At 38.3% G+C, this 15,525-nt stretch overlaps 1 protein-coding gene across 1 annotated transcript in view; it reads right to left on the bottom strand.

Moving 5' to 3' along the window:
- The window catches only part of LOC121929349 (transmembrane protein 68-like), a 33,867-nt gene extending 18,663 nt beyond the window's left edge, over positions 1-15,204 (bottom strand). Inside the window, exons 1-4 of the mRNA XM_042464836.1 lie at positions 15,190-15,204; positions 10,483-10,798; positions 4,998-5,162; positions 530-723 (exon numbers count right to left, since the gene is read on the bottom strand). Of these exons, the coding sequence (XP_042320770.1) occupies positions 530-723; positions 4,998-5,162; positions 10,483-10,798; positions 15,190-15,204 (690 nt within the window). The remainder of the gene's footprint in view (positions 1-529; positions 724-4,997; positions 5,163-10,482; positions 10,799-15,189) is intronic.
- Positions 15,205-15,525: the final 321 nt, after the last annotated feature.

Genomic DNA, 15,525 nt, shown 5'->3' on the forward strand with positions numbered 1-15,525 from the left:
CATCTTGAGGGAGAGAGATTGTATTGTATTGTATTGTATTGTTATTGCATTTTTGTACTGTACACCGCTATGATCATTGCGGAATAGCGGTCTATAAATAAAAAGTATTATTATTATTATTATTATTATTATTATTATTATTATTATTATTATTATATAAATATAAATAACCTATGAAGGAAGGATATCACTCTCATTCCTGATAACCATATCACCAAATTAGATCATTCTCTTTCTAGTCTCTTGTACTCCCACTTAGTAATTTCATTTTATTTATAATCTTGCCTATACACTACAAATAGTGATCAGCTCACTCTCTTTTTCTTTTCCTTGCTGTAACATGTTATCTTAGGATAGAGACAGACACGTTATTTATTCAAGGGCTGGGAACATGAAAATTAATTGTCAATGACTGATAAGAAGAAAATATTTATATGTAAAAACATGTACTCTAGCTGTACAGCTACTTTTTTTAAAAAAAAGCATTCAGTGATATTTGGATAAAAAATAATGTAGACATAGTACTTACCACTTTAGCGTCTAAAGCCAGATGAGCAAAACCCTTCCGTTTATGCCATACAAGTTTATATGATTCATCACTAAAGAGTGCTTCTCGAACGCCCCCAGGGGAAATTCCCAGTAGATGGCCATTTTTTAGAATATTTAAACATTCTTCCTTTGTACGAGGCATAATGCACATTACACTTGTTAAAGATCTAAGACCTGTAAGAAATAAGCATTATGTAATGTCATCCCATAATATATAATAATGCCATAATGCGGTTTATGTAAATAACAAACTTTATGGTGAGTTGTGGACTCCCTGTAACCTGCACAGTCAATGGGCAAGCAAAAAAGGGTGCAAGACATAGAATCCAGGATATCGAGGCCCAAAAAGATATAGCCACCCTTAGTTAGGTAGGCAATTTAAAATGGCTGAGCCGTTTTAAATGCACTTTTCAAAGACCTAACTACCTAAAAATACAAATGCCAAAATACCTGAGAGAGGCATTTACTCGAGCTAGATTTGATCAGCTTGACACAATGGTAAGATATGGTAGATTTAATGGTATTCCTTACGATGAGTGAACTTCTATTTGTGGAGACCAAGAGATAGAAGATTTAGCTCATATTCTATTCAAGTGTAATTTGTACAAACAGTGTCTTGGTCCCTATATCAAACAATCAATGTTCTGGGATACCCATGTTAAAACTTCATGTACTTCATGAGTGGTCAAGATTCAAAAATATCAATTACCGCAGCTCAGTTTCTATGTAAAGCAATACAGTTGAGAGCTAGATGTGTGGATACAATTGGGGTCAGCTGTAGAGGTGATGAGGAATTTTGATGTGTAACTGATGTTCAATCTTATTCAATGTAGGATTATAACCATCATTAACTAGGATACCATGAAGCGCTCATAAGAACTTATGAGTAAATTTACAGCACTTTATAAATAAAGATTAATAATAATAATAATAATAATAATAATAATAATAATAATAATAATAAGCCGATTCTATGTTTTATGTATATGCAACTAGGAATCTTTTCAGGAGCTGGAAAAGCATTGTAAGGTAACACTTTAGAATTTGCCCTTAGTAAAGGCATGGCATAAGGACTATTCACTCAAATATAGTGCTATACTATGGAGTTAAACACCAAATAAGGAGTGGATTGTAATTCATGAATGTTTATGTTATATTAGATGTTAGTACCAAATGATTCTTGATTGTTTTTTTGCAATACAGACGGAGATGGCTAACAATGTGAAAATTGCTACTATAGAGACCAGATGTTCATGCTGTGTAGAATTCATTAGGTCTAGGCTGTGGATGTTCATCTAGGGTACAAAAATGTAATTTACAATTCAAAACCATTTTACCCTCTCAGAGCAAGGAGGTAAGAAGAGCTAGAAAAACTTGACACTTTCCTGTAATACCAGATGTAAGTGTGTCAAGTAATCAGTTGATAAGATGATTTAAATATACATTTCAGAGAATGAAACATATGATGTATTGAGCAATCTGAACTCTTCCACTCTTTTATCTACCAAAGAAGTGAAACATGCACTATAGCCCTTGGCATGTCTACTCAGAAGTCAGTCCTACTGAGAGTTTGATGATGAGATACAATCCAAGGGATGTCTCTTTAGCACTCCAGCCTTAAGATACCTAATAATATGAAACATTCACTTCAAATATTAAGACCTATCACAACTGTAATTAAGTTACATAAATGGAAGCTGCAGCAACATTTGGAGCTAATAAACTGGGCTGTAGTGAGAAAATAATAGCACTATACTTCAGTTCGGAAACTTCAGTTGGTACAAAATATGGCAGCTAGACTGATCATGGGAACTTCTAGGAATGACCATAGAACACCGGTCTTGAAGTCCCTGCACTGGCTGCCTATTAGTTTCCAGGCAAAGTACAAGGTGTTGGTGATTACCTTTAAAGCCCTACATGGCTTGGGCCCAGAGTACTTGAGGGAACGCCTTCTTCCCTATTGTCCACCCTGCACACTAAGGTCCTCTGGAAGAAATCTACTACAGCCAAAAAAACCTAGGTTAACATCAGTTTCCCAGAGGGCCTTCTCTACTACTGCTCCTAAACTATAGAATGACCTGCTGGAGGAGATCTGTCACATTTCCACTCTGAAAGCTTTTAAGAAAGCACTCAAGACGGATCTCTTCCGGCAGGCCTTTCCAACTTAGTTACCCTCCCCAGATACAGAGATATTGTCCCCTCATTTGTCTATTCTTCCCTGCCTATGTTTCTGCCTTTTTAAAATGCTTTTAATGCTTTTAATGTTTTTTATACTATTACTATTTAATTCTGTTTTAGTATTGGGTATGGGGGGGGGGGATTGGTAGGTCTAGGGTTTGATTTTTAACTCTATTGTAATTGATGTATTTTATTGTTGTAACCCGCCTGGATTCTTCGTGATTGGGCGGGCTATAAATAAATCTTTGTTGTTGTTGTTGTTGTTATTATTATTATTATTATTATTATTATTTACAACATTTCTTTTATATGCCTTTATATAGCAGAGGTGGGCAACTATAAACAGGATAGGGAGCATTTTTCCTTCCTTTACCCAGCTGGTGGATCTCAATTGTGAATTTCAGTGTGCCGAAAGTGGTGTGATGTCACTTCTAGCTGTCATTTTGGCTGCTTTTTTTGGTCTTTCTTTCAGTTCATTTTTGGGTCTGATTTGAGAGACTGCGGTGGGTTTAGTGGAGCCAGTCTTTGCCTTTTAAGTAGTATGGGAACATTTTGGTTTCTTTGAGGGGAAATAAACCCCATATCAGACTCCCCAAAATGTAAAAAATTGGAGGATCTGGGAGATTTGAGGGACTTGAGATTTTAGGGGATCCCATAAGCTGTACCTAGGGGTACCAAGGGCCTCATGTGGCCTATGGGTCATATTTTGCTCACCCTTGTTCCAGTTGCATCACTAGAGGAGTTCGGACTGCACCAGGTGATACCCTAAAGAGGGGTGACACCACTGCTCCTCAAACACCTACCTTTTGGCAGAAATGGGCTATGGCATTCATCTACTTCCCTTTAAAAGGCTTTAAGATATGGTGGGAGTGAGATGAAGCTCAATGGGAGGAAAAAGGAGAGGCCCCAGAATTTTTTAAAATTAAAATTTCAAATTTCAAAAGGTAATTTTTTTAAAAAATTTTTAAATTGAAATGCTATTTTTTTATTCTTTGTAAATTTTCTTTGAAAACATCACAACTTAACAAAATCTTCACTATGTACTGTATATGTAAATACATTTAGGTTGTGTGTATAGTGATGTAATTTGAAGGTATAATTTTAATTTTCATAGTTGTTTATGTCACGATTATTAGAATTACATTCAGTGGTATATGGGAATTATGATTTACAAGTGACATTAAAAAAAGCATTACTAAGAATTCTGTATGATGTGAAATGGGAGGTCAATGGGGTGAGTGACATAATGAGTTACTGCACTGGGTGACACCAATCCTAGTGATGCCACTATGTCGCTAGTATGTGGAAAGTGTGGTTAACTTTAACCAATTCAGACCTAATGCATAACAGCAGTATGTTGAAGGGTAACATCAAAATGAGAGAAGGTCTTAAAAGGAGATTAAATTTCCCCTTTCTATTTAGTTTAAGAATTTAAGATGCCTTTTAATAGGCTCTAATGTCTGGGTGATACTTACTAACTGATAATACAAACTGATAATGGCAACCACATGCACATGAGGAGTCACCATGGCATAGTGGTTTGAGCATTGGACTACAACTCTGGAGACCAGGGTTCAAATCCCCACTCAGCCATGGAAACTTATTGGGTGGTTACCTCACAGTCCCAGCCTCATAAAACTCTGTGATAGGGTCTCCTTAGGTTTGCCTAAGTCAGAAACAACTTCAAGGCACACAATGGCAGAAATAACATGCACACAGTCTACTTCTCTGGCAATTTCTTCTTACCAAAAGTATAGTAGAACTAGAGGACACAGGGTAACAGTGACAGAACTTTTTTATTAGTGGTTATGATTGCAGAATTTGTCAAACTCCACAGGTGTTCCTATTTTTTATTTTTATTTAGTTTAGCTACACTAGCAAGGTGTGAGGGTAGAGAATATATTTCCCCATCAATAGTATATTCTTGTGGCATTTGGTATGGCTTGGTCTCGAAAGGGCTATTAAAGTCAATTAGCATTACAAAAGACCTCTTCCTGGGGGAAATCAAACATGGTAAAACTGGTTTGTTAATATCAAGACAGTTGCCTGCATATTTGTATACTCTTTATACATGGGGCTATGAATTAGCCATGAGCATCAAAACTTAAACATATACTGCTACACCACTAGTTTTCACTAGAAAACTGAACTCATAAAAGGCTGCCCCTGAAATTGCCTTTCACTTAGAAAAAATGACTATGAAAAGAGATTTAAGTACCATCTGTGTTGTCTGAAATATATAGACCTTTTAGGTTAACATTGTACATCACCTGGAAATCTGAAGAGATAGTCATCAGCTATTGAGTAACAACACCGCCGTTTCAAAATAAAATATCTGGCTAAAAAGTACATGTAGTCTACGGGTATTGCACCATGATAATAAATAAGTAGAGCTGGTCCATCTGGTAGGTTTTCTGTGCCATGTAGTTCATAACCTGTTTAGATATTTTAAAAAATAATAAAATTGATTATTCCAAATTTCTATATACTGTACTCAACTATAAGTTGAAAAATTTATGCCCCAAAATGAACCCCAAAATCATGGGTAGACTTATGTACGGGGCAATGAGTTAATGCTAATAAATTTCTTGAAAGAAAAAGTGCCCACCTTTCTCTGTAGCCTTGTAATGGCTCCCTGTTTGAAGCCCCAGCACGCACTGTCCTCCTCTCTCCCTCTGTGTGTGTGTGTGTGTGTGTGTGTGTGTGTGTGTGTGTCTGTGTCTGTGTCTGTGTCTGTGTCTGTGTCTGTTTCCCTCTCAGCCATCCCGCGCAGCCAGAGCTAACAAGCTGCTGCTGAGGAAAGGAACACACAGAAAGTATGGCCTGGCTTGTACCCCATTTTGCCTGTAAGTCCTGGGAGTGAAAAGCAGAGAGAGAGAAAGGTCTGTGCTCTATTTTTGCAAGCCCTGAACCTTGGGAGTCCTGGGGATGAAAGGCAGAGAGAGAGAAAGGTCTGCCCTCCTTTTTGCAAGCTATGAGCCTTGGGAGTCCTGGGAGTGACAAGCAGAGAGACAGTGGGGTCTGTCCTCCTTTTCGCAAGCCATGAGCCTTGGAGATGCTTCTGGTAAGGGGAAGTGTGTGTGTGTGTGTGTGTGTGTGTGTGCGCGCGCACGCGCACGCACCGAGATTTGTTTCCTCTTTTCCATGTCGAGACTGATGCTTGGGAGAGGTGCAGAGAGGGAGATATAGGGAGGGAAGTGGTGCTTTGTTTCCCCCCTTTAGATCTTTTGTAACATCCTCCACTGTTTGCCCCTCAACTTATCCATGGGTCATATCAAAATCCATGATTCTGGATCCAAAAACTGCCCTTGACTTATACATGAGGTTGACTTATACATGAGTATATATGGTAAGTAACACTGAACTGGGTCCAATTTGTGCTAGTACTTGCAGCATTTAATGACTCCCTAAGGACAACATCGCACTATATTGTTATAGTACTATTACAGTGGTACCTCGGGATACGAAATACCCAGGTTACGAAATTTTCGGGATACGAAAAAATCCCATAGGGAATCATTGTTCCGGGTTACGAATGTTTTTTCGGGTTACGAAAAAACTTTTGGTGCTTTTTTCGGCTTTTTCGCACGGAATCGCGGCTTTTCCCCATTAGCGCCTATGGCAATTCGGCTTACGAAGGCTTTTCGGGTTACGAAAGCAGCCGCGTTACGAATTAATTTCGTAACCCGAGGCACCACTGTATTCCATTTCAGCTGCTCTAGCTGGCTCCCGTGGAATTCTGGAGTTTGTAGTTTAGTGACTTCTAAGAGCTCTCTGGCTGAGAATTCAAAATACCCTTCTTTAAACTACAAATCCCAGGATTGCAGAGTAGGCATCCATAGCGGTAAAAGTGTAATAATAGCACTGCAACAACATAGTTAGATAAGGCACCAGATCCCATCTAATCATGGAAGCTAAGCAGAGTCAACTGGCAAAACCACCTTTTAGTATTCTGTGCCTGAAAAGGCATCTTGAAGGCATATACACACACATGGTTCCTATAAACATTTTTGCTGTCATATATTATTTCAGTATATTTTAATTTCATATATTTTAATTTTCAAAAACATCTACAATCAAGTAACTACTTGAAAACCACTGATGTGTATTATGATATAACAGGTTAAATAATAGATCTGCTTCCGATTGATGTAAGGGGTCTTTCTAGCCACAGAATGATTCTGAACCATTATATTATTTTCACAAAAGGAATAAGGAGGAAATAATGTTGTTTGATGCCTCCTCATCCTATCTCTGCAGGAAATAAATAAATATTTAGAGCTAGTGTACCATAGTGGTTTGAGTGTTCGACTGTGAATCTACAGACCAGGGTTCAATTCCTGGTTCAGCCATGAAACTCACTGCATGACCTTGAGCAAATCTCACTCTCAATGTCCCAGAGGATGGCAATGGCAAGCCTCCTCTTCTCTTCTGAAGAAACATGCCGAGAAAACCCTGTGATAGGTTTATCTAGAGTCACCATAAACTGGAAATGATTTGAAGGTACAACTACAACAACAAAATACATACATATCCTCCTTTTCTTTTCAAATGTAATGGTATAAGTCACAGTCTCTCAGAAATGACTTGAAGACAAAACTACAGCAACAAAGAACATACATATCCTCCTTTTTAAAAAAATGTTGTGGTATAAGTCATAGGAGTTTATCGTACTGGCCCTGAAACGGGCCTAGTGCATTCTAAACGTGCGCGCACACAGGCGTACACAGAACGGGATGGGGCCAAGAACCCCATTTTACTGCACAGTGGATCACCGCCTTTGCCACTGGGTGTTCCAATTGCGTCCCTGTTCCGTTCCCAGAGGCACCATTCGAGAACTGTGTTCTCAGAAAATGGTGACCTCTTGGGACGGAACAGGGACGCAATTGGAACACCCAGCTGCAAAGGCGGTGTTCCACTGTGCAGTAAAATGGGGTTCTTGGCCCCATCCCATTGTGTGCGTGCGCGTGCACGTTTAGAATGCACTGGGCCTCTTCAGGGCCAGTACAATAAACTCCATAGTCTCTCACCCTCAGAGATTGGCAATGGCAAACCTGTTATGAAAAAAATATTGTGAAGAAAACCTCATGATAAATTCACTTTAGGATCACCACAAATCAGATAGGACTTGAAGGTCGTCGTCGTCGTCGTCATCATCATCATCATCATCATCATCATCATCATCATCATCATCATCATTTTCATCATCGCATGGATTCTTTGAAATGCATATGAACTGGCATTCAGATTGCAGATGGTGGTTTAAAAAATCAAATAAATACTGTTGGCTCCTTCAACATCTTCAGTGGAACTGTATTCAGGGATTACTGGTGGGATTAAATAAAGGAACAGAATACAATACAGTGGTGCCTCGGGTTACGAAATTAATTCGTTCCGCGGCCGCTTTCGTAACCCGAAAAGCCTTCGTAAGCCGAATTGCCATAGGCGCTAATGGGGAAAAGCCGCGATTCTGTGCGAAAAAGCCGGAAAAAGCACCAAAAGTTTTTTCGTAACCCGAAAAAACATTCGTAACCCGGAACAATGATTCCCTATGGGATTTTTTCGTATCCCGAAAATTTCGTAACCTGGGTATTTCGTATCCCGAGGTACCACTGTATAAGACTAAAGATGTGTCCACACTGCAGAAATAATCTGGTCTGATTATTCCATGGCTCAACGCTTTGTTGGTGCCAGAGCTTTGCTGGTGTCACAAGCCACTACAAATCCCAGAATTCCATAGCATTCAGCCATGGTAGTTAAAGTGGTGTCAGACCAGATTATTTCTGTGGTGTAGATGCAGCCTAAGTGGATAAATGATTGGCAGCCTACAGAAAGAATGATGAAGCAAATCTTGGACTACAAATCTGAAAATCCCTGCTAGACATGGCCAATGACTATGCTGTCTGGGAGGGTTCTGAGAACTGTATGGCAAAAAGTAATTTCTCCAACTCTTGCAATAGGGTTAGAATCAGTAAGGAAATGGGAATTAACAGACACTTCTGCATTAGTGGATTCTTACTATATGTCCTCCCACCCACAGGCTTTGAATTATATCTCCAATAGATAAAAAATAGAGGCCTACTGCTCCTTGCTTATCAATATGTGGTGACAGCGAGTTATTTGGTGAAACAGCTTGTAGTATGCAGATTAACCAGTGACTTAACCTGTAACCTATAGAGGTCAAGCCCTTTTGGTAAGAGACCCCCCCCCCATACATCACAACCTGGTCCCATAGATTCTGTCACAAAATATTTGGAAGCCTTGCCATAATGATGTGGTATTAGTATTTTTATAGCGGAACCATTTGAGAGAAAAGATTTTTAAATTTTGATACCAAAGCAATTGTTACACATCTGACTACAAACAATTAACTATGTATATCACCTGAAAAGAGATCCACTTGTATGCTACAAATTCAGTTCAGCAGATTACATAGTTCCAGTGTATAAGGAGTTCCACTGTATGCAAGAGTTGACCCATTCATTTAATAGTTTTGTGTGTGAAACAAAGTTTAGGTTCACTGAATCATCAGAAAGCAAAGATGTCACTGTGTCAGCTCCCTACATGGACAATTTTGGTTGTTGGGATATTTTGGATTTCAGAATTCCTGATAAGGGATACTCAACCTGCATCACAAAGTTGCTATATATTTATTCATTGAAATTCATCTTGAACATTTAACACAGATGCTCAAGTGAAGGAATGTGAGAAAGGGAGGATGCTTAATTTATAATGCCTTTTTGTATTCTTAAATTTACTAGTGCCACAGAATCAGAAAGGATTATAAGGACTGTCTCATCCAACCCCCTTGCCATGAAGGAATACACCATTAAAGCACTTGTCAAAGATGTCCATCTGACCTCTTTCTAATGACTACCAAAGATGGAAAGTCCATTACCCTCTGAGGCAATCTATTCCACTATCAAACAGCTCTTACACTAATAATATATCTAATATTTAGGTGGAATCTCCGTTCTTGCTATTTAAACTCTTTGATTCATGTTGTAGTCTCCAGAGCAGCAAAAAAATTGTTCCATTTTCTGCATATCTTCCATTTGAATATTAAAAGATAGCTATCATGTCACTTCTCAGTCTTATCTTCTCCAAGCTAAACATAGCCACCTTCAACTTATAATCATTTTATTTCCTCTGCATCAAAGAGCACAATCCAAAGAAGCATACAAACAATTCCAAATATCTCCCAATGTGTTTGATTTACTGCCCTGCCTGCCTAAATCATGAATAGAGCACGTTTAACATTCATAGAAACCATCACGTACAGCAAAAATTCTCTGGACTGTGACCAACAGATCAATTTCTGTCTTTTGTAAAATGCATGCATCATTAAAAGTAGATGATGATGATGATGATGATGATGATGATGATGATGTCTATCTGCCTTTTTTTCAGACTGGGATTCAAAGCAGCTTACAATGAATAAAAAACATTGTTAAAAACCCAGAAAATACAAAAGTTAAAACACAATGAAACCATCAGAAAAAATTAAAACCACATTAAAACATATAAATCATTAAAACACACTCACCCACCAACACAACAATTACTAATATCCAGTGCATTGTGTAATAATATTCTAAAACAGATACACACTGTGGAATGAAAGCCCAATTTGACTTCAAACATTGCAAGATAAAACAACTCTTTCCCAGTAATGAGTATATATTGCTTAGATCCTACATATATAGATCATCCTATAATAGATTTAAAACTTCACACAGTTCCCACTTGGCTTACCATTCCAAAATCTTGCAAATTTATCCCACATGGTACTTAAAATCAGTCGTCCATTATCCCATATATTACTGCAATAATCTCCTTTCAGGTTATGGGTCTTCTGATAGATTAGGAGGAATAAAGCAGAAAGGTAGATAAGAAGGATAATGAATAGAGGGATTATAAATATAAACAGAGCAACAGCACCCAGCAAGTCTAAACATTTTCCCAAAAGATGTTTAAGAATACACAGTTCTTCCGATAGGTATGGGAGGTGTGCAGAGTCAGTCATAGTTGGCTGTCCATTAATGTAGCATTTATTCATACGTATCACCTCCTGTTTAAAAAAAAGAAAAGCAGAGTGAAATTCTTTCCATGCCATTTATATTGTCTTATCTCAGAAATAAATCAAATCATGCCACTGCATCCAAAAGTTTCACTCAAATGGAAAGTCCAAGAGGTCCTAATAGTGCCACCTCCCAAATCTACAGAAACATATCCATATTTAAACCATCCATTCCACATCACTGAAGGGTCTTGCACTATTATTCTCTGTAAAAGTTTCATATTTTGCAGGAGATTACGATGCATATGGTACAGCTTGTTATGAACTGAGTAAATTGAGAAGGGAACAATGCACGTACAATACTCCACGGTTCTGTTCTAGGAGAAGCTGAGAAGTAACCTCCACTGAGACACTAGAACCCACTTCAACTTAGCAATAGCATTTACATTTCTATATCACTTAATAGTGAATTCAGCACTCTCTAAGTTGTTTACAATTTGTCTGCTAATTGCCTCCAACAAGCTGGGTACTCAGTTTAGCGACCAACAAAAGGATGGAAGGCTGAGTCAACCTTGGAGCCAAATTTGAAAGGGAAACATATGTAGCACAAGCATTCACATATTTTGTAACACACACACACACACACAAATAATTAAAAATGCCACTTGCAAAGTGCTGTGCTGTGTCAGCAGCAAACAAACAAAAGAGAAATGTAGCACAAGCATACACATTCTATCAATATGTATCAACCTGTAGCACAAGCATTCTCATAATCTGTCAAAAATAAAAATTAGAAAAGAGAGAGAGAGAGAGAGAGAGAGAAAGTCGCTTGCGAGAGGGGAGACATGTTCCGCCCACTGCCCACCCTCTGACCTAAACTCCTCCCCTGAACTTGACCCAATCATGACCAGGGCCAAGTTCACATTTGCCCACAGCAGGGAAGAAATAGGTTTTCCAAAAAGAAAAGGGAAATAATCCACTTTTGGAAAATCCGCTCTAAGGGGGATTTGCCCTGGATCTGGTGTACAAAACCCTGATCCGGGTGTGTAAAAACCAGTGCCAGCAGGAACTTCCCACTTTTAATCTGTGTTAAAATTCGGTGCAAAAGGTAGTCTGAATGGTCCCTTAGAAGTTAATAGTATGTGTTTCTCAAACGTCCCAGATAAACATGAATAGTATTACAGCTTCACAGTAAGGCTAGGGTTCTTTGTAAAAGCAAAGAAATCAGCAGCATTTAGGTCAGGTGTGATATTTTCATGGCCCTCCAGATGTTGCTGAAGTTTAACCCTGAGCATCCCTTAATACTAGCTAGAGCCACAAAGTTCCCATTGCAGATTTAAATACAGTTGGCCCTTCTTATACACAGATTTTTTATACACGGATTCAAGCATACACGGTTTGAAAATGTTCCAACAAAGTATAAATTTACCTTGATATTCCATTTTTTATAAGGGATATCATTTTGCTATGGCATTATACTTAATGGGACTTGAGCATACACGGATTTTGTTATACACGGGGGATCTTGGAACCAAACCCCAGCGTATAACAAGGGTCCACTGTAATGTGTTTTATATTTAATGAAATGAGGTATTTACAAACAGGGTATCTGCCTTGCACAGTTATATCAGTTCCATGCTACTTAAACTGTCATGGCTATATCAAAATGAATTCTGGAAGATAGGATTCCCAGATAATAATTCTGTACCCCCAAATTATTTTCCCCTTCATTCCTCAAATTTCTAGCATTGCAATAATTTAAAACTTCAATTGAGCATTTAGAAGAAAAGGAAGAGGCAGCAAAAGTAACTAAACACAGAAATCAGATGAGTTCTGTATGTGAAGAATTCTCATTCTATACAATGCGAGACATTTAAAATCTGGATTAATCTTATTTTGGAGAGAGCAATACTCTCATTTTGCTTCTTCACATAGGTATATATCTTGAGATAGGCACTAGAGTTAGTCCATCAAACTTAGTATCTCATCAAACTACAAATTGAATGATTCTGTCAGATATAGCTATGACAGGATACATTGATATAAAACTGATATAACTGTATAAAGCAGATAGAACCCAAGCAAAAAATGCAGATCACTAGTTATCCCACAACACTTCTGTTCCTCTTCACAGCTTAAGCCTTTGAGATGCCCCTACATTCTAGCTGCAGAGGTTAACATAATTATCTCCACATTATAGATGCTCTATCCTACGGAATCTTAGGCTTTGTAGTCACCAGCACTCTTTGGCAGATAAGACCTTGTAAAACTAGAAATCCCAGGATTCCATAGGACGGAGCTGCAGAACTTAAAGTGGTGACAAACTACATTATTTCAACAGTGTAGATGCACTCTTGGACAAGCTGTGGTAACTGTTCCTCAAACCTTAGTTTATTAAACTGGGTGGTTTTGACTAACCACTTGTGGAGAAATGCTGTGTGTGGAACTGTTTTATCAGAGTGATGTTATTATGTCTTAGATCTTTGTGGTGATGGTGGCTGCTTGAGGATAGATGCTAAAAAGAGAGATGATCACTTAATTGGTCCTAAACAGGAGCTAGACCAGGTGGATTTATTCAGTTTCTTCTGAGCATGTTTATGTTTGATTTGCTCGAATTACTAGCCATTTTTAAAATAATCTTTCTGTTTTGGCAAGAGACAGGTATTTCAGTTGTTCAGCAAAAGCTTAGTGTTTCTAAACGTCTGCTTAGAATTTCCAAGAACTCAGAATAGTGATGGGCTGATGTGGGAGATTAGGGGGCTGTCCACACTGCAGAAATAATCCAGTTTGACACCACACTTTAATTGCCATGGCTGAATACTATGGGATTCTGGGAATTGTAGTTTTGGGAGACATTTAGGTTTCTCTGTCAGAGAGCTTTTTTCACAATAAACTTAAATTCCCAGAATTCCACAGCTTTGAACCATGGCAGTTAAAGTGGCATCAAACTGGATTATTTCTGCAGTGCGGAAACAGACAAACAGAAAAAAGACAGAGGCAATCAGATAAGTACAATCAATATTGTTTACTCACTGGTTGTGAGTAAATATGAACATTAGCTAGGCTGAATTTAGCACATTTGGTTGTGGTCAAAAGAAAGACTTGTGTTAGTAACAATTTCTCCTTAAGTCATTAAAAACTGTCACTAAATCTGAAAAATTCCAAATTAGCAAACAATATTCCCTTCTGTAAATGATATTGCTATAGTAAATGCTTGTAATTAATAGTTTTGACCCTCTTAAGCTATTGGGTTCTATCTCACACATGAAGCCTAGAGCACCAAGCTGTCAGGAATCTTTAAAATGAATTACTGGCAGATTAAGAAACACACCACTTAAAGAACCCTGGAGATATATATGGTAACAGGATGTTCCATAGTCTCTGAAAGGAACGAAGCTATTTATAAAGATGAAACAGTGGGAAGGAGTTTTGCCATCCCATTTAAGAGTAACCAGCTTAGTTTCGTTAACGTAGAGAATTGGAGTTTGCCAACCTGTTCCCTCTCCAAAACAGAAATAAACTTTTTTTTAATTCATCCTAGCAGATGCACTTGAAAAAGAATCAAGGGAGATGGCTTAAGCCCAGAGGGTAGATGTTAGGATCATTCTAGTTGTTGTTCTTGTTCCTGTTGTTGTTTTAGACCATTATGTTTAATATTAACCTGTTGCAGCCAATGATCTCTCTGATGACTTGCTTCCCTTATTGTCAAGAATTACTCTAATGGCAAACATGGCTTTCCTATTGATAGCTTCTGTAGTACACTTTCACAACTTCTTTCCCCACAAAATATGTTAACCACAAAAGCATTCTGTTTTACCCTACCTATGATTGGAGCAAAAGGGATTTTATTTTATTTCTTAAAAACATCTTCTTGCAAAGTATGTCTGACCACTAAACAATCACACCAATTCAAGATTGGGGTCCTTTTTCATACTCCCAGTGAGGCTTCTGTATAATGTTTGGTTTTTGTTTAGTACTTTAAAGAAGCGAGAACATATATTGTAATCTTACACCGTCCTTGTTAAGTATGTCAGCATTATCATTCTCAGGCAGATGAACGATAACAAAAGCACTGAACAAGCTCATGCGAATCTTGCTTCATAAGTCAATACCTCAGATATTACCCACAAAGCTCTACCATCTTCATGGTTCTCACCCCTGCCAGCTGACACTCACCTTTATTCATTTCCTTTGCTTCTTTTCAGTCATAGCTCTCCATGAAGAGGGCATATAGCTTCTGAAGGATTCAAGGATATTCCAGATCTCTCTTACCTCAATAGTACACAAGTGCTATCAACTCAGGTACTTTTTCAATATACCTGCCACATTTTCACATGCCTCACCCTGACAACATGTCTAAACAGCTCAGATAGACTCATTAAAACTCCTTGCAAAAGCAACCCTCTCAAGCTTCTGTCCTTTGCCCTCCACCATCAACTCACCTCATAGCTGCTCATGGCTATCCACACACTCAGTATGGGAGGGAGGGAAAGGAGGAAAACCCCAGCAGTAGCAACAGAACCTGTGAGTAGCCTGCCTGTAAGAAGAAAATACTCCACACACCTACACACTGGGAGGTGGAACAGCACCCACACCCAATCTTCCTAATGCAGTTTTAGAAACGGAATATCAAGGAAAAGTTCTATTCTAATCTTTTGAATGAGGGAAGTGGCAGGAGGCATGGCACAAGATGAATGTAAAAACATATTTCCCTTTTCTGTAGGATGAGAAGTTACTGACATATGAGACAAATGTGATTTCACAGGAATATCTGAGTG

This window comes from Sceloporus undulatus, chromosome 4 (assembly GCF_019175285.1).
Source record: "Sceloporus undulatus isolate JIND9_A2432 ecotype Alabama chromosome 4, SceUnd_v1.1, whole genome shotgun sequence".
NCBI classification, from domain to species: domain Eukaryota; kingdom Metazoa; phylum Chordata; class Lepidosauria; order Squamata; family Phrynosomatidae; genus Sceloporus; species Sceloporus undulatus.